Source organism: Myxocyprinus asiaticus, chromosome 40 (genome assembly GCF_019703515.2).
Source record: "Myxocyprinus asiaticus isolate MX2 ecotype Aquarium Trade chromosome 40, UBuf_Myxa_2, whole genome shotgun sequence".
In the NCBI taxonomy this organism is placed as follows: domain Eukaryota; kingdom Metazoa; phylum Chordata; class Actinopteri; order Cypriniformes; family Catostomidae; genus Myxocyprinus; species Myxocyprinus asiaticus.
Genome location: NC_059383.1, coordinates 19,453,350 through 19,472,234, shown reverse-complemented (window position 1 = coordinate 19,472,234; position 18,885 = coordinate 19,453,350). Strand labels below are relative to the sequence as shown.

The 18,885-nt window shown below is 42.2% G+C and overlaps 2 protein-coding genes across 3 annotated transcripts in view; one reads left to right on the top strand and one right to left on the bottom strand.

Moving 5' to 3' along the window:
• The window catches only part of LOC127430555 (calpain-1 catalytic subunit-like), a 17,949-nt gene extending 11,821 nt beyond the window's left edge, over positions 1-6,128 (top strand). The window contains exons 13-22 of the mRNA XM_051680381.1: positions 161-372; positions 1,930-1,969; positions 2,083-2,148; positions 2,224-2,281; positions 2,782-2,846; positions 2,942-3,010; positions 3,108-3,186; positions 3,284-3,400; positions 3,715-3,773; positions 4,507-6,128. Of these exons, the coding sequence (XP_051536341.1) occupies positions 161-372; positions 1,930-1,969; positions 2,083-2,148; positions 2,224-2,281; positions 2,782-2,846; positions 2,942-3,010; positions 3,108-3,186; positions 3,284-3,400; positions 3,715-3,773; positions 4,507-4,533 (792 nt within the window). The 3' untranslated portion in view covers positions 4,534-6,128. The remainder of the gene's footprint in view (positions 1-160; positions 373-1,929; positions 1,970-2,082; positions 2,149-2,223; positions 2,282-2,781; positions 2,847-2,941; positions 3,011-3,107; positions 3,187-3,283; positions 3,401-3,714; positions 3,774-4,506) is intronic.
• LOC127430556 (Bardet-Biedl syndrome 1 protein homolog) lies at positions 6,096-18,885 on the bottom strand. Of its 2 annotated transcripts, none has more exons than XM_051680384.1 (17): positions 17,906-18,885; positions 17,465-17,541; positions 17,329-17,363; positions 16,928-17,200; positions 16,617-16,663; positions 16,438-16,467; positions 15,957-16,029; positions 15,735-15,866; positions 15,020-15,126; positions 14,700-14,820; positions 14,438-14,596; positions 14,205-14,274; positions 13,930-14,088; positions 8,987-9,120; positions 8,769-8,903; positions 8,561-8,647; positions 6,096-6,589 (listed from the first exon to the last, which is right to left on the bottom strand). In XM_051680384.1, exons 1-17 carry the CDS (start codon positions 17,935-17,937, stop codon positions 6,503-6,505), a joined length of 1,758 nt encoding a protein of 585 aa, XP_051536344.1. In that variant the 5' UTR covers positions 17,938-18,885; the 3' UTR covers positions 6,096-6,502. The 2 variants fall into 2 exon arrangements, with proteins under 2 accessions (XP_051536344.1, XP_051536343.1); XM_051680383.1 differs by having other exon boundaries at positions 16,429-16,467; positions 17,906-18,884.

Sequence of the window (18,885 nt, the reverse complement as noted above, 5' to 3'; positions counted from 1 at the left end):
TCAGTAAAACGATTGTTTTCAGTCAGGTTAGTGCCTTAAACTGATCTACAGATTGATTTAGTTCAGAGAGTGTAACACTGACAGATCCTGCACATTTTGCACATGCTCAGGTCACGTATAGTGTGTTTAGTGATACAGTATGAATCTTCCTCCCTGTCAGTACCTGGGTCGGGTGGGTGTGCACCTGAAGCGTGATTTTTTCCTCAACCACACGTCCAGCGCCCGCTCCGAGCTCTTCATCAACCTGCGGGAGGTGAGCTCACGTTTCTGCTTGCCTGCTGGGGAATATATCATCGTCCCCTCTACCTTTGAGCCCCAGAAAGAAGGAGACTTTGTGCTGAGGGTCTTCTCAGAAAAGGCTGCTGACTCCCGGTGAGTGAGCGTTTGAGAGTAAATGTTACACCATATAATGTTTAACAGAGTGTTAGTGTACACTCAGATGGTTAGAAATAAATAATAAGTGAAAATTTCATCCATGTTTTATCATGTGCAGTGGTGTCCAAAGTCTGACACCACACTGAAATGGGTTTCAAATGTTAATTTAAACCTGGAACTAAACAGAATGTTGTAGGATTTAGAAAATTTTACACCAAAGAAATGTTCTGACAAAATGAATAAAAATATTTAAGATTCTGCACTAGTTTTAGGTCACAAATTGAATAAGTAAATTTGTGACATTGAGCATGTTAACTCCTTTGCATAAAGAGTCAGATTTCCTGACTTCCATTGAAGCGCAAAGATGCTGGAACGTTCTCAAATCAAGCTGGAATAACATGGATCATCAGGTTTTTCCACAGATGCATGCTGTCATTAAAGCAAAAGAGAGACATAACAAATACAAAAAAATACTAAAATATTTCACTCAAATTGTTATGCTGATGATAATTTGTATTGAAAAAAAAGCTTTAGATTAGAAATGCAAAGTAGAAGCTTTTTCACAAACCATTTGGACCCCACTGTATATGTATACAGTAGCAATTTTAACCACCACGCAATTGCGTGGGGCCCCGCACATCAGGAGGGGCCCCTGCCCCGGTAAGAAAGCTCAGCAAACAATGCCTAAGGGGTGACATGTTGTTTTGGGTACACGTGCTAATACGCTGTTGTCAGCGCTCTTAGAGCGGTTCATGTTAGAGGTCCACCGGGTTTTTAAGTCCGTTTTTCAAGTAGGAATTTGAGTTTGGGTTTGTAATGTATGAAAAAAATATACAGTCCTTACGGATGTGTTGGGGCCATTCACACCGAACGTGTTTTTGCATGCGTCTGCTCTGTTTTTCCATTGTTTTCCATTGTAAACACACATTGGACGAACGTCCATACCCGCTGCACCACGTCTCGCTATTTCTTCAGTGTCTCATGCAGGACTGGGACATTTTTAGACTCTGTGTCAAGTTAAAAATAACTTCAGGTCTCAAAAACGCATGTCGAGACACCTGCGTTCGGTTTCATTCATTGTGCTGCATCTAGATTGTTTTTAGCACAGGTGTCACAAAGATTTAACGCTCTTAACAGTTTCAGGTGTGTTATTCCAGATTGCTCTGCACTATGCAAAGTTTGTATTGTGGAAAACATGCATTAATTATCATTAACTAGATTTTTATTTCATTAAACATTTTGAATGTACTTGGCTTCAATGGCTGAGAGGATGAATTTACAATTATTATTATTATTTAAAATAAATTTTAAATAAATTAAGCAAAAAATTTCGAAATTGGAGCCCCAGGCTGGTTGGTTGCTTGGGACCTCAGAAATTGTAAACATGCCCCTGTATGTATACATTGCATATGAACTAAGTTTTTGTGTATCATGTACAGTATTAATGACTTATTACAAATTTATTCAAAAAATTTTTATTCTAAAATGTTACCAAAAATAGCACAAGGAACGGAGAAAAATTAAGCTTTATTGCAATTTGTTTTTTCTCTATAGGGAGTTGGATAATGACATTTCTGCAGACTTGCCAGAGGAGGTGAGTGTTTTTATTTATTTATTTATTTATTTATTTATTTATTTATTTATATAAAAAGCCTACACAGCTGTATCCTGTGAAGTTTTGTTTCTGAATGGCTGTTTCCATTGCAGCCTGCGCTCCAGGAAAGGGACATTGATGAGGGCTTCAAGGCACTTTTTGCAAAACTGGCAGGGCCGGTAAGAAGTGGGAGGAAGTTAATGAGTTACTGTAATACCTAACAGCCTTAGATTGACACTCACTCTGGCCAACAGGAAATGGAAATCAATGTGTCCAAACTCCAGATGATTCTAAACCGCGTCGTTGGCAAACGTGAGTGTGCTTATGGAGACATAAAGCAGATTTCACATTGGTACCAGCCTACAGTGACGTAACATAATAATACACCATTAGCCAGTTTTAACAAATGCAGTATATGTAGTGGATTATTAGCATTAAAGGAATGTTTCTTTGTTAAATACATCTTAAGCTCTACTGACAGCATCTGTGGCATGCTGCCATTTACCACAAAATATAACTTTGACTAGTCCCTCAGTTTGTAAAAACAAAGGAAAAACATGTCTATAGTAATGCAATTAGAATAGAAATTGATGAGGCAAGTGTACCAAAGGGTGTAAAAGTAGAAATTTGAAGTTCACATGGTCATGACTCCAGCTGAAAGAATACTTTAACTTTGCACAAATTTATGTGGTAAACGACAGCATGCCTCATACTGTATTTTGTCAATAGACCATGTTGTATTTAACCTGCAGTATTTCTTTTAAATGAGCCAATTGAAGTTTAGAATAAGCCTTATAATGTGCTTCTTACAGATAAAGATATAAAGACAGACGGTTTTGGCAAAGAGTCATGTCGAGGCATGATAAATCTTATGGATGTATCCTTTAAAGGCTCAATACTCAATGTTTGCATGTTTGACATAATTTTGTCTCAGCATTTTCTGTCTTGGTCAAGCCTTGACTTGCCATAAAGACAACTGGTGTTGGGAAGCTGGGACTGACAGACTTCTATGTGCTCTGGGAGAAGATCAAACGATATCTTGTCAGTGGCTACATTTTATGCATGCTCTATGGTGTATGTGTATATATAATGAGAAATAGATATCAATGCTGAAGCTTTCTATTTAAAATACCACTAGGCTGTGTTTAGGGAGTTTGACTTGGACAAGTCTGGCACAATGAGTTCCTATGAAATGCGCTTGGCACTAGAATCAGCAGGTAACTGCCACATACAGCACACTTTAAGGTGCACAACATCAATAATCGGTGAATGATTTCTTAATGAAGACATTAACGTATTGTATCAACCTTTAAGGCTTCAAGTTGACGAACAACCTTTTCCAGCTAATAATCCTACGTTATGCAAAGCCAGACCTGAACGTGGACTTTGACAACTTTGTGGCCTGTCTGATCCGACTGGAGACTATGTTCAGTGAGTGTACCAAGAAGAAAACACACTTTCACTTTTACATTTTTCAATCTTATTATGGTACACTCTCAGCTAAAATCCAATGTTGCAAATGTTACAATCTACAGTGTTAAGTTGATTGTGCTTTAGACAAACACTTTGAGTTGAAACTCTGAAAAGTCATAATAACGTACAGAAATTACAGTGTAATTACTGTAAACTGTCATTTCAGTGGTGCATTAACAAAATAAATATTTTATAAAAGAGCTAGATTTGTTAGAGGTCATTTATAGCAAGCATTTTAAATCAAAACAATCTTTTTCTTTTTTTCCTAACAGAAACTTTTAAAACAATGGACACTGACAAGGATGGAGTGGTTTTCTTTAGCTTCACCCAGGTTGGTCTTACTCTTCAAGGAATAGTCTAGGTTCAATACAAGTTTAGCTCAGTTGACAGCATTTGTGGAATAATAATGATTACCACAAAAATTATTTCAACTCGTCCCTCATTTTCTTTAAAAAAAAAAAAAAAAAGCAAAGATCGAGATTACAGTGAGGCACTTACAATGGAAGTGAATGTGGCTAATTTTGGAGGGGTTTAAAGGCTGAAGCATTAAGCTTTTAATTCACATTCATTCTTCTGTTAAAACGTGTATTATTTGAGCTGTAAAGTTTTCACTTTTACAGTAATTTTAGGGTTTGTTGACATTGCATCGTCATGGCAACGAAGTTGTAAAATTGGCTATAACTTTACACTGAAAAGGTTTGTAAGTGATTTTTATTACACTAAAATCATGTTTACATGCATATTGTTAATGTCTTGTGGCTATACACTTGAAAAAGTGAATATTTAAACATTCAAAAATTGACCCCATTCACTTCCATTGTAAGTGCCTCACTGGAACCCAGAAAAGGAGGGGCAAGTCAAAATGTATTTTTGTGGTAATCAATATTATGCCATAAATGCTGTCGATTGAGTTTAATATGTATTGAATTCAGAAGATTCCTTTAACTGGACATTAGTAATGAGAAAATCACTTTCCAAATGCTTTCCTTTCTGTAGCCAAGTATTGTATGTTTGCTACATCTTTTCTCCCTTATTGCTCTTGTTTTCTTCCTCTCTTCTTATAGTGGATCACCCTCACTATGTTTACTTAGATGGAAATCCCTTCTCTTCATTGCTTGCTTTGTTCCTAAACTAATTTACCAAGAGACTCCTGTAACCTCGGTAGGATTTATGCAGTGGGTGCGTAAGGTCAGGCATTATAGCACTCATACTATCAGGTATAAAGCATGATATGTAATAAATACTTGAAATTGCTGAGCATGTTTTTGTCCTTTAGTGAATTGGTCGTACATATAACTTAATATTTTGAGGGCAGTAAAGGCAAGAATACGTGTATTACCCAGTAATCCCAGAAAAGGCACTGAACCCCATTTCTTTGTTTTCTCTTGTTTGAAAGGAAGAAACTGCCATAAAGTTTGCATGCATGCAAGCAGCAGTTAGGCTAAACTTAATATATCTGAGCCAAAGAACATTTTAGCAACTTGTAGTATCAATGTAGTTGATTTGTCAGTGTAGAAAGTGTTAAAGGGATAGTTCAAGCGAAAATGGACATTCTGTTGTTGTTTACTCACCAATGTTATTACTCACCCAACTCTTATGACTTTATTTCTTCTGTGGAGCACAAAATATATTAGGCAGAAGCCTCAGTAACCTTTTGCTTTCATTGCATCTTTTTTTACATACAATGAAAGTGTATCGTGACTGAGGTGAACTATCCCTTTAAAGGGGTCATGACATGAGGAATCAAATTTCCTTTGATCTTTTGATATATAAGCGGTCACTGTACTATAAAAACATACTGCAAGTTTCAGAACTCAAAACGAAAAAAGCATCTGTTGAAACCAAGCTGCCAAAATGACTTTCTCTACTTCCTCCACATTGTGATGTCACACTCTGGTAGGCACGTGCATCTGACCGCATCCACAACAACACGTCAATGCTTACTTTACCTGATCGCTTCTTTAGCCTGCCCAGCAGTGGTGTGCAGTGAGATGGCAAGAGGAGAGAGCAGGTCAGTCAAGAGCAGAGAGCCAATCATAACAGTGGGCGTTTACTGTCAATCTTATAGGAGAAGCAGCACCAAAACCACACGTTTCTGACAGAGGGTCAGAATGAGGGTTTGAAAATGATCGTTTTACAAATATATGACTAAATAATAATTTAATATTATAAGTGAACCTATCAAAAGGAACAAAAATAATAAAAAAGGCATGTCATGACCCCTTTAAGCAAAACTTAATATGTCTGAACCAAAGAACATTTTATGTACTTACTGCATTTTAACATGTAGATTATAGAAGTATAACTGTGAAATGGAAGGAGAGAATGAATTGCTGACAGCTTATGCTCTGTACTGCTCTTACATGAGAATATTTTACTGTGATGTCTCAACCTTGTGCCTCTTTTAAATGTAGAATTTTTATGATCAAACTACACATTGCCTTTACTTGTCTTTTTCTGTATGACTATTGATTTTCCATTGCAAGAAACGGACAACAATTTATGCAGTTAACCATTTTATTTAAACAACTGAATCATAATAAATAAAGCCTTATAAACAATCCTTAAAAGTGCAAGTGAGTAAAGTGTGTAGTACTTAGTACTTTAAAGGAATAATATACAGCATATGCTTTTTACATGTATTAAATGTATGTTAAATGTAAAAAAAAAAAAAAAAAATTATATACTTTTTACATACAAATATACAGGACTACCATAAAAATACATTAAACATCATAACATATCTTATACACTCTCTTACATCCAAACTATATAACCTATAATGGAGCGCTGGACTTGTAGCTGTCAATCAAAAGCTCATTTCACTACTCATTCAATATTGCAGAGGTATTGTCAGTGAGGACATGCCCCCTGAGTCCTGATCTAAGCTACTGGTACCATACTGGCTCTGTGACCAGCACAATCTTCTCTTAACTCCTGTGATCAAAGGCTCTCCCTTCTGGGCAGCTCTGTGGAGAAGCCTTGCTGCTATATGCTGCAAGGAGCACAGCAACAGTTGTGGCAATAGACTGCTAGAGGTGTCCCGCTCTCTCTTTCTCCTTAGTTCAGTGCTAGTCCTTCGCTCACAGGCATGTTGATGTGGGCAGTGAGGAGAGGAGCACTTTTTCCTTCCCTCAGCACAAATACCTGAAATCAGAAACGCAACATCTAAACTTTGTTCCATACAAAGTCTGTTGAGGAAATGTGAAGTTTATGTTGTGCATTCTAATAAAATAAATTACCAAAGTTCAGCCATGAAACTCTATGTGGCGCGAGCTGATAGGTCTTTGAACTTATCTGTTAGCCAATTGGCTGACTCACATGTGATATACAGTATTAAGCTAATCGGCTCACATAGTATAAGCAGATTTGTCCTTTAACATGTAATTGGGTAGCCAATCAACTTGTCTTTTTTTTTTTTTTTTGCCCGATATTTAAATTGCTCAGTTTTGCAGATAAGCCAGTTTCACTGCAGCATGCTACAACAGTTTTTTTCTCTGAAACCCACTTTACCCCAGCTGCACTTGTCTAGATCTGCTAAATCGGGATTGTTTGCAATGTCTATTTGTTCGTACGAGCATGTTCAGACATGCTTGGTTTGTGTCTATTTGTGCAGCAGGATGTCCTAGATGCAGCACGTCTTGCTTTTTGTCCTATTGTGCGGCAGCAGCAGTATGTACACAACTCAGCAAGTATGTGTATTTTCTAGCAGTAGCAAGTCTCTGTACTTGCTCTGCAGCAGCAGCATAGCACATCTAGTCTGCAAAGGCCAATATCCTATCAATATGTCATACCCGCATTAACATACCAAATCTTTCGTAGAGTTGTCATGGCTGAACTGTGTTCACACAGTGGCTACGTTCGGAATGGAATACAAGCTTACTACTTAATGAATACTGCAGAGTATACAATGTATATTGCCTACTATTCTATAAAATAACAAGTGAAACCATAGGCATTGTTCCACAAACAGTAGTATCCTACATTGTCACATGACCTTATAATGTTGCTTACCGGTATTTGTGGCGTCCAGTTATAATTTTGGAAAGAGAAATATTTATTTTGCATTTTTTTTTATAAAATTTTGTGTTATGTCTTGACTTTTGGCAGTCTGTTCAAATATTAAGTCAACAAAGAGATGTTAAATATTGTGGCATTAACTTTGCTCTCCAGAATTAAAACTTTCCCCCTACATCTGTTCAACACTCCTTTCTGAGTTCTAACCTGTGCTAATGATGCCTTCACAGGGCACTTTGAAGGGAGAACAATCCATACACCATGATTGTTTCAAACAGAATTTCCAATAAGAATGACCTTTTAAAGTGAGTTCTGAATGACCATTCATCTTTCAGCCCTCCAAAGCTCTCACAGTGGAGGGTAATTGTCTTCGAAGGGAATAGGGCATAGGGGGCATCACTTCTGAATGGAAACGGGAGTTAGATACAAAGTAAGTGGCTGGAGATTATGTATATTTTTAATGCAGGCAGTTTTCTAAGGTTTCTTGGAATGTGCGGCATGAGTAAGTGTTCTTTTATTTTTAATGTTTAGTGTATTGTTCAAAACATGGATGTATTGTGATCTTTTACCCACTTGTTTCTCAATTATCTACATGGGACAAGAACAATGGCTCCAGCTTCGTTGTAATCAAAGACTGCATTGTTCGTTTGTGAGCTGGTTATGTAGTAACGTGGTCAGTAAGATCAAAATTCGGTTCTCAAGTCAGTGGAAAAGCGGTAGGACTCTGTATTGAGACTGCTTCTCTGTGTCCCCGGCTGAACACTGGCTCTAGCACAAGGAACAAAACGTAAAAGACGTATGTACTGTGTGTGTGGCTTTTCCTAGATGCAATGTAAACTAAATCCTATTGTCTAATTTTTAAAAAGGGACAAGCAGGTCGACATGTCCTGCCCCAATTTCATGTTTCAAAAAGAAATACGTCAACAGATCAAAGAAACAGGCGCTCGTCAAGACAGTTCACAGGAACTTGAACTAATAAAGAGGTGTTATTTGGTAAAGGTAGGTCATTTGGGTGCTCTCTGCATACTTTGCACAGTCTACATAAACTGCAGCAATAGTATGAATAGCATGATGTATGTTCTAAAGGGCTGAGAGTCTCACTTTGATGATGTCCGAGATCCCTTTGTCACTCAAGCACTCAACAAAAGTGTCGATGGGGTAATTCAACCCTGGAACCATCAAGGGGATCTACAGACACAGAAATTCAATGTTGTCAGAAAAATATTTCTTCAATTTTAATAACTACATATTAAAAAGCTGTTCACATAAGGAGACAAAGGTTATCATTAAATTGCTCAAATAAGATAACCTTGAAGAAGGCCGTCCTCATGCTGTACAAACTTTCATCGTACAGAAAACTGATGGCTAGGTTCATGACCGGGCGGCAGGCTGCAGTGTTCTGGATGTTTAGAGTAAGCTTGAAGGATGGACCCAGCCCTTGAACCTGAGCGGAAACAGGAAGCAGAAGTGAAGATCAGTATCAGTTGTCTTGTCATCTTGTTCAGCCCACAGAATTGCTCAACTCACCACAGCATTCATCTTTAGTGGCTCAGACAGACTGGCTGACATGGGCGTGAGGCTGGACTCGATTGCTTTGACATAGGCCCGTGCCGCAGCTAGACGCAACCTGCTCAGGTCCATCTGGAAAGCTCTGTGCATGGCTGTATACAAAAAACAACAGCAGCCTCATAAGGAGGAACTATAAACAATGATTACAAATAATATTTTTCGCTTTTTGAAATGACAATGAGTGTGTTCCATTCAGAAGTGATCATCCCTGTGCCCTATTCTCTTCGAAGACTTTATCTTCCAAAGTGAGAGCTTCAGAAGGCTGAAAAGTGTGGGGCTCAAAAATAACAGACATTCGGAACTCACTTTTAAAGTCATTTTATTGGGAATTCTTTTTGGAATGACCCCACAGCATGGCTATCATTACTGTTCCACTATTTGAAGGCAAAAGTTAAAGTGTGTAATTTTCTGTCCCCCTAGCATAACCAAAATGGAATTGCAAAAGCAATGTTCCCTATGTGTCACTCACTCGACATTGTGTCGATGTAGTGACACTAGGGGTCACTCTTAGGAGCCCGAGACACCTCTGGTCTTTGATAAAAGGCCAATGAAAATTGGCGAGTGGTATTTGCATACCACTCCCCCGGACATACGGGTATAAAAGGAGCTGGTATGCAACCACTCATTCAGATTTTCTCTTCGGAGCCGAACGGTCGATGTTTACTGAACTGACTGTTCATTCACCTCTGCTTGATCTGACAGCGCATTTCAGTGGCTTCTCCCTCCTCTACACTGTTGCACTGCAGAGAACGCCCCTGGGCGCTTGGCAGAAATAAGAGAGTATATTTCTCTAAAAGAGCGGCACACACGGAACGTCTTTTTAAAGATGCCTTTCCGTTTGTATGTTATTCCTGGTTGCGGTCGTTATCTCTCAACTTCTGATGGTCACAATCACTGTCTTTCATGTCTGGGCGTGACCCACGTGGAGACAGCTTTCGTGGATGGATCGTGTACTCATTGTGAGAACATGACCATGACAACGTTGCGGTCGCGGCTTGCACTGGGGGCGATTTGGGGACCCCAATGGGACCACCTCTGCCGGGTATCCCCCCACGGACCTCCCATTCCCCAGCACACTCGTCTGCCCCGATCAGACTTCCAGATGAGTCCGCCGGCTCATCTCACGGCGAGTTCGACCTCTTGTTCAGAGCCCGCGAAGCTGATGAGCTCTCAAGCGCAGCATCGGAGAGCGGGCTCGTCCAGTCGGATGCGGAAGCGTCAGCTGGGCTCCCCCCTCGGGTACGGTCGCCCAGTCACAGGCTGACGTGGAAATGACGGACATGCTCGTGGTGCACCTATGCCCACAGAGCGCCACCACCTGGTGCGGGCGCCCAAAGCTCCCATCTGACGGCCAAAGCCTACAGTGCCGCTGGACAAGCTGCCTCCACCCTGCACGCCATGGCTCTCCTGCAAGTCCACCAAGCCAAGGCGCTAAAGGAACTGCATGAGAGTAGTTCCCCCCGGGATTGATGCAGGAGCTGTGCTCGGTGACCGACCTCGGTCTCTCGGGCGGGCGATGTCCACCTTGGTGGTCCAGGAGCGCCACCTTTGGCTCAACCTGGTCAAGATGGGAGAGGCCGACAAGGCACGGTTCCTTGCTGCCCCCATTTCCCAGGTTGGCCTATTCGGCGACACCGTCGAGGACTTTGCCCAGCAGTTCTCGACAGTGAAGCAGCAGACGGAGGCTATCCGGCACGTCCTGCCCCGGCGCGGCTCAAGATCCCGCACCGCGCCTGCTCATCGCCAAGGGCGTCCCCCTGCAGTGACTGCACTGGCTCCGCCGCAGGCCGCCCCTTCGGCCCGGCCCCGGCGTGGAGCCCACCGCAGGAAGCAGATGCCACCCGTCTCACGGCCAGCCGCAAAGAACCCTCGAAAGGCTTCGAAGCGGCACTGAGACGGGCGACCCAGGGACGACGAAACCCACTGCTTTGGTGCTGGTAAACGGACCACTCCATCCCCCGGTGGAGGGCCGGGATGAGAATCTTTTGTTGCCTTTTTCATTTCGCCGCATGCCCAAGTGGCTGCGGTACCCAACAGTTCAGCAAAAGAGCGGTTTCCTTGTTCCCTGGGTCACATACCCGGTGTGCACGGCCGTCATCACGACCACCATCCACCATTCCATATTGGCAGGTTAGGTGCTCCAGCAGCGGTCTCCTCGCCCCTGCACACCCAGCTGTGGCACAAATCCGCCCCCGATTTGACAGTCTCCACGGGTCACGAGGACGGGCCTCTTCCTCCCCCGTCCCAGGCTGTTCTGGGGGTGGTCACAAGGAGCCAGGTAAGTGCTTCGATGTCCCTGTGTTAGTTCGGACAGACAACATGGCAACGGTAGCATATGTCAACCGTCAAGACGGTCTGTGCTCCCATTGTATGTCACAACTCGCCCGCCGTCTCCTCCTCTGGAGTAAGCAGCACCTCAAGTCGATGCGAGCCACTCACATCCCGGGCGACCTCAACACTGCAGCGGATGCACTGATTTGGAGTCAATTCAGGCAGGCACAGGTAGACCTGTTCGCCTCGCAAGAATCCTCCCACTGCCCGCTCTGCTCCGCCCTGACCGAGGCACCTCTCGGTATAGACGTGCTGGCACACAGCTGGCCCCCTGGACTTCACAAATATGCATTTCCCCCAGTGAGCCTACTTGCACAGACCCTGTGCAAGGTCAGGGAGGACGAGGAGCAGGTCGTCTTGGTAGCACCCTACTGGCCCACCCAGACCTCACGCTCCTCGCGACAGCCCCCCCGGCGAATTCCCCTGAGGAAGGACCTTCTTTCTCAGGGACGGGGCACCATCTGGCACCCGCGACCAGACCTCTGAAATCTCCATGTCTGGCCCCTGGATGGGATGTGGAAGACCTCTATGAGGCGCCTGTTCGCCTTAAAGTAGCGTCTGTTCGCTAAGTGGTGTTCTTTCCGATGCGAAGACCCCCAGAGATGCGCAGTCGGATCAGTGCTTTCCTTCCTGCAGGAGAGGTTGGAAGGGCGGCTGTCCCCCTCCACCTTGAAGGTGTATGAAGCCACTATAGCAGCACACCACGACACAGTGGACGATAAGTCCTTAGGGAAGCACGACCTGATCATCAGGTTCCTGAGAGGCGCCAGGAGGTTGAATCCCTTCAGACTGCGCCTCATTCCCTCATGGGACCTCTCTGTAGTTCTTCAGAGTCTACGAAGAGCCCCCTTTGAGCCCCTGCAGTCAGCTGAGCTTAAGGCACTCTCTTTGAAGACTGCCCTCCTGACTGCGCTCACTACCATCAAGAGGGTAGGAGACCTGCAAGTGTTCTCTGTCAGCGAAACGTGCCTGGAGTTCGGTCCGGGCTACTCTCACGTGATCCTGAGACCCCGACCCGGCCATGTACCCAAGGTTCCCATGACCCCTTTTAGGGACCAAGTGGTGAACCAGCAAGCGCTGCCCCAGGAGGAGGCAGACCCAGCCCTGATGTTGCTGTGTCCGGTGCACGCTTTACGCATCTATTTGGATCGCATGCAGAGCTTCAGAATCTCTGAGCAGCTCTTTGTCTGCTTTGGTGGACAGCGGAAAGGAAGCGCTGTCTCCAAGCAGAGGATTGCCCACTGGCTCATTGACGCCATAACAATGGCATATCACGCCCAGGACGTGCTGCCCCCGGCAGGGCTAAGAGCCCATTCTACCAGGGGTGTAGCGGCCTCATGGGCCTTGACCAGTGGCGCCTCTCTAACAGACATTTGCAGAGTGGCGGGCTGGGCAACGCCCAACACCTTTGCGAGGTTCTACAATCTCCGGGTGGAACTGGTTTCGTCCTGTGTAGTGGCACGCACAAGCAGGTAAGTCCAGGGCAGCTGGCTGGGTGTATCGCTTTTCACCTCTCCTGGGCTGAAGACGTGCGCTGTTGACTAGTGTTCACAAACTGTGTTCCCTGGATGATTTCCTCTGAGCCCTGTGGTAGACAAGTTTGCGGAGAAACTCGCTGCCGGCTCAGTACACATGCTACTAAGCCCTGTACTTGGGTAGGTGCTCCGCATGTGGTGATTCCCCATAGGTAACCCCATGCGACGTATATCTTCCGCTAATTCGTTTCCCTGTTGGTAAACTGCGTCTTCCTTGGGCAGAGGCCCCTCTGCCCCAGTCACCATGCTCGCAGAAACTCCTCCCCCGTAGGGTAGGACCGACCATGGGACTTCTCCACATGACATACTTCCGACAAAGCTCAGCAAGACCATGTGACGTACCTCCACTCAAAATACAGTGCAACACAGCTCAGCCAGTTGTGGCGTTTCGTATAGGGACCCCTAGTGTCACTATATCGACACAACGTCGAGTGAGTGACAGATGAGGAAAGCCCTGGTTACTTGTGTAACCTACGTTCCCTGATGGAGGGAACAAGACGTTGTGTCCGGGGGACTGGTATGCAAATACCACTCACCAATTTTCATTGGCCTTTTATCAAAGACCAGAGGTGTCTCAGGCTCCCAAGAGTGACCCCTAGTGTCACTACAGACACAATGTCTCGTTCCCTCCATCAGGGAATGAAGGTTATGCAAGTAACCAGGATGTTTTTTTAAATAGCTTTCCCATACACTTTTCCCTCTGCCATTGGTCATCAAAAAGATGGTCCTGCCCCAAACTCACATCATTGTTTTAGACCATTTTGTTGTATCATGTTTAAAAGTGCCATCGTGTTTACAATTTTGGGGTAATCAACCTTTGAATGGCTTACTTACAGTTGTCTCTGCATATTAAGCTGGTATAGTAGAAAGTATTTTAACAAAAAAACGTACACACTTGCGCCTGGTTATGAGAGTAAATCTTGATGGTCAATGTATGAACTGGTTAATGATAATCTGTACTGGCAGTCTACAAACAAATTCTCAGCTCTCCTTGCACTTTTTGTTGAATGCTGGTTGACAGATGGTTAAACAGACCAATTGCATTTTCCCGCTCTCTCAAGGTCTGGTCCACATAGAGCTTGGTCTTCTTGGGCACGTTCAGACGGATGCTCTGGGATATTGGAGGGCCAGGAGCGGAGTCCTTCTCATCAAACACAGCTGTTCTCTTAAGGATTTTCACGATCATACCTCCACCTGGAATACAAGCACATGGATGCATGATTATCCCTCAAATCTGACTGGTTTATAGTAATGTTGATCCAAGAACATGTCCTATTTTGGAAAATCATGCATGCACAGGAAAATGATACCTTTTGTGGTCATTATCAGGGTGCCATCTTCCCGTCCATAACGGCCAAAACAAAGGCTTGTCACTACATCCTGTAAGACATAACCAGCAGCTTCTGATGATGATTACTATTAACACTTCTGCTGAACAATACTGATTTTAAATCAGTGTTGCAGGGACACTTCTACTCAGATATGAACATACAAAGAATGATGACTAGAAGTTTTGAATTCAAAATTGTTCTTTAACTCATACTTGCGTCTTGATGGTGCTGATCAGATGTTTGTCTCGATACATGTGTACTTCACAATTGGCCAGAGCCACCAGCACAGCCTGAAATCCTCGTGTGGGGAGGTCCATCAGGGCCATGGTGGTGATGGGTGCAGGCAAATAAGCTGTCCACAGCTTTTTCCCCTGCAGGAGAATTCAATTTGTGGTTAATGTAGCAATATCATCTCTGTAAGACAAAAAAAAACACATTGTTAGTGTGTGGGAGATAAAGATTTCTTTACCATACCTTTTGAGTGTAACCATGCAGAGTCTCTTGAGTACATCCTACAACTACATTCTTTCCCATCCTCACCAGACCCACCGGGTGAGAGGACAGCTCAATGCAGTACTTGGGCTTCGGGGAATCCCTTTTATGAAATAAGACAATGCCACATTTCAGAATGCTGCTTTAAAGAGATCTGTTTAATGGTCTAAAATGGATTTTTTTCAAACATTACTTTTAAAACATTTCAAACAATCAAGTTACTCATGCATTGCCGAAGGCTATGTGAGCAGCAAATTTGGCAGTGGCCTTTAAATAAATTGCAAATTTATTTGTTCAATTACCTGCGTAGTATGTAGATGTTGCCGTTGCGACAGGCCACAGTAATACGGAACTCCACATCAAACTGACCAGTCACGTCCATGAGTGTGGGTGTACTAGGCAGTGACATCTGAAAACACACAGGAAACTAACTGTAAACAGTTGATCTCAAGTTCAAAAACTTGTTTTTTTTTTTGTTTTTTTTTTAAGTATTGGCACTTTCCATGAATACAGCATTTAAAAAAAAAAAAAAAGCATTAGTGGCACAAATCCAGTGTTTTTGTATGCAAGATAAACTTTTCTCTAACAACATCATTAAAGGGATAGTTCACCCAAAAATGAAAATTCTCTACAACTCATGCCATCCCAGATGTATATGACTTTCTTTCTTCTGCAAAACACAAAGATTTTTCAAAGAATATTTTAGCTCTGTAGGTCCATACAATGCAAGTGAATGGTGACCAGTACTTTGAAGGTCCAAAAGGCAGTATAAAAGTATTCCAAAATACTCTAGTGGTTAAATCCATATCTTCTGAAGTGATATGATAGTTGTGGGTGAGAAACAGTTCAATTGTAATTTTAACTGTAAATCTACACTTTCACTCTCACTTTGACATTCTTGTGTGGAAGTGACTTTGAGTGATTGCTTAATTTAGGCTAAATTTAGCCCCTGGAATAAAATCAGCAGCCATTGGCAAATTTTAGTGTTTAACAAGCATGTATGACCCACAAGCTTACCTTGGAGAGGATGGTGAAGGCCTCTGGATCTAATATGTAAACATCACCGTTCTCTGTGCCAATCACCAGACAGCTAACTGCATCCTCATCTGCCATGTTCTTCTTCAATGTTCCTACACAGGTAATGACCGTCTGAGACAAAAAGAGACAAAAGCTTTGTGAGTTTTTTGTTTGTCTTCAGTACGTGTGTGAGTATGCATGTGCATTCACAGATATGAGCACCTGTCTACGAATAGGCTGTTCTTTGTGAAGATGAACAAAAGTTTCCATTTCCTGTGGCTCAAGCATGAGGAAGCTGAACAAAGAAAAGAATCTCAATTAATTTATAGATAATAATTACCACCAACCATTCTGTTTAATCCAGGATTTATATTAATCTGTGCAAGTAACTGGTGGTTGACAGATATGGTTTTGTGATTGTGATTTAGAGAGCAGTCTGGCAAATTACTAATAAAATACTGGTAATTTAATATATAATATAAAACAAGTTAATAACAGCAATAAGATGTATTAAAATAAGCACTTACTATATAAAGTATTTACCCAAATAAAAAAAATTAAAAAAGTGGAATGGCCACTGTAAATAGGTCAGTCGGGCTGTAGTTATGTCACTACAAGCAACAGTTGCATTGAGGTCTATGTTAAAATGATTATGCATTGACCATATCAAAGATAAAAGAGGAAGAAGTTTTACCGTAGTGACCTGACAGAGAGTGGAATGTCTGCTTTGTCCCTGTTCAAGAGGATTTAATACAATTATTAACAATAGTCAATACATTTCGAAAATGTAAAATCCAGATAACATTGTATCAGTCTGTACTCTTTGCAACCCATTAAAATGACACTGCATTGGAACTAGAACACAAAATACAAATAACTCACCTTATTCCTTCCAACATCTCTTTAAGGGTAATTGGATCAATCATGTCCTAACAGGTAAAATACAACCAAATACAAACTAAATGTTTAATTGAACAAGTTAAATTCAAGCCCTAATTCTCTGTCAAAGTATGTTGTGCACTACTTCGATTACCCAAACAACTCCTTCAATACTCATAAACCTAGAGTTTCAATAGGAAATGTGGCAGCACAGGAAACAAAACTTAACTCATCATTTGATTTCAAAGGGTCTTTTAAGTGAGCAGGCACAGAGCTGTATGGGTGTTATGGATTATGGAGTGAAACAATCTCACCTCCCTGGCCTGACTCCAAACGTCCTGCTCCAGAGGGTTTACCTCCAGACTGGGCAGTGTGAACTTGAAGTAGGGCCTCAAGTTCTTGTAGACATAGATGAAGGGACCAGAAGCCACAGCGATGGCCGGGGTTCGTGGCTCATGCAGGTCCATGAGGAAGGAGACAAGGCCAGTGGGCAAGTCCAGCAAGGTGCTCTCACTCAACAGACCAGTGCCACGGTAAACCTTTAGCTTCATGTTACATGCTCCTGTGCCAAGATCACCCACCACCAGCTGGTACACACACAAACACTTCAAATGTATTTATATAGTCTCTGTTGAATTCAGAAATTGTGCTGACTGGAAGAGCTGAAATGTAAATAATAGGTTATCTTGTTAATTGCCCTTAAACAGAATCTCACCTTGTTCTCACCATCGCCATGCAAGTCTGAAAGCGCTGTGGAATAAAGAAGATATATTGTGAGCTGGAGAGTATGGTATTGCAAGCTAAACTGCAGTTAGTAATTGGGTTTGCACGTTCATGCAGTAGCGACTCACCAATGCAAGAGGAAAAAGTATATAGATTGGCGACTGGATCATAGTGGGCATCAAGCCATTTGGAACTGGCCACTGAACTATAAAGAACACAGGGGAAGTCTTTACAACGTCATACAGGTCATCTTATTACTAAAGTATGTATCAGCTAGTGCATCTTTATTCATTTAAATGAAAGATTCAAAAACACTAAAACTTAGTTTGATGTTAGACAAGGAAATGTGCTTGTATTATTGTGCCGCCATGTCTGTGCGAATAGGATCTATAGTAGAAATTGTGTCAAATAACAGTGCATCTGCTCTGTCGTTATTTAAATTATATACATAATCTTTTAAGGCAATTTCAAGTTAGCTGTACTCAGCTTTAGCAACAGGCTAGCTTCGATTAATATTTAATGCAGTATTTTCGAGAGAAGGCCTCATAAATCAGCATAAAACTACCCACCTTTCTTTCATCTCCTGGGGAACAGAGGGCATGATGATTCTGATATTTTAAAATGCTCTTTTATAATGAACCAGGCTGTAATCAAACCGTTTGGACTGTGCTGTAATCCTCAAATCAGCTTTTCCCGTTCCTATGGCAACCACTCAAGGGCGAGAGCTTACGGGAGCTACATTGAAATACTTCCGCCAGGAATTTTTCGTTACAATAAACAGTTCCGTATTCAAAGGGATCCGAGGACATTTTCCCGCCCTGCATGGTTTTCGCGGCAAAACCAAGCTAATCACACACCGGTCGATATCTAGGTGATTTCTAGATAGAGTCAAAACCACTGATCAGTGGTCTAAACTGCGGTGACTTCAAGTTATTTGGTCTTTTAATCAAAAATATTGGTTGTTGATGGGTAAAGGTAATTCAGCAAAAGGGATGGGAGAGATGGGTTTCAATACAGATTTCTCGATTTGACACTATTCCGAATCACAAACACTCGATTCGATTTGGTTTTTATTATAATTCATTAAGGAATATTTCAGTTATAATGTCCATTTTGCTTAGGGTTGACTGAGTAAAGTTGTAGTACTGTGAATATTTCCCTTCTAATGCAAGTTTGAATTTTCATTTTCAGTATGCACATTAACCCATCCCCCGGTTGGAAAATTCGAAGAACATAGTCCACTAAATCATTAGAGAACATCAGTTTTGGGGGGGGTAATTTGGTTATTTTCTAGCTCCTCTTTCACTGTGAATAAATCATAATGTTTGAATGGCCATGAAAGGAAGACAAATCAATAAATATTGGTTGTAATTATTGATTTGTCTGTTTTCAGTTAGTGTATTTGGGGACATACTGGGATGTAAGGTTTTGGAAAAAATTAGGCAAACATGCTGATCAGCGGGGGACATACAGTGCATCCGGAAGGTATTCACAGCGCTTCACTTTTCCCACATTTTGTTGTTACAGCCTTATTCCAAAATTGATTAAA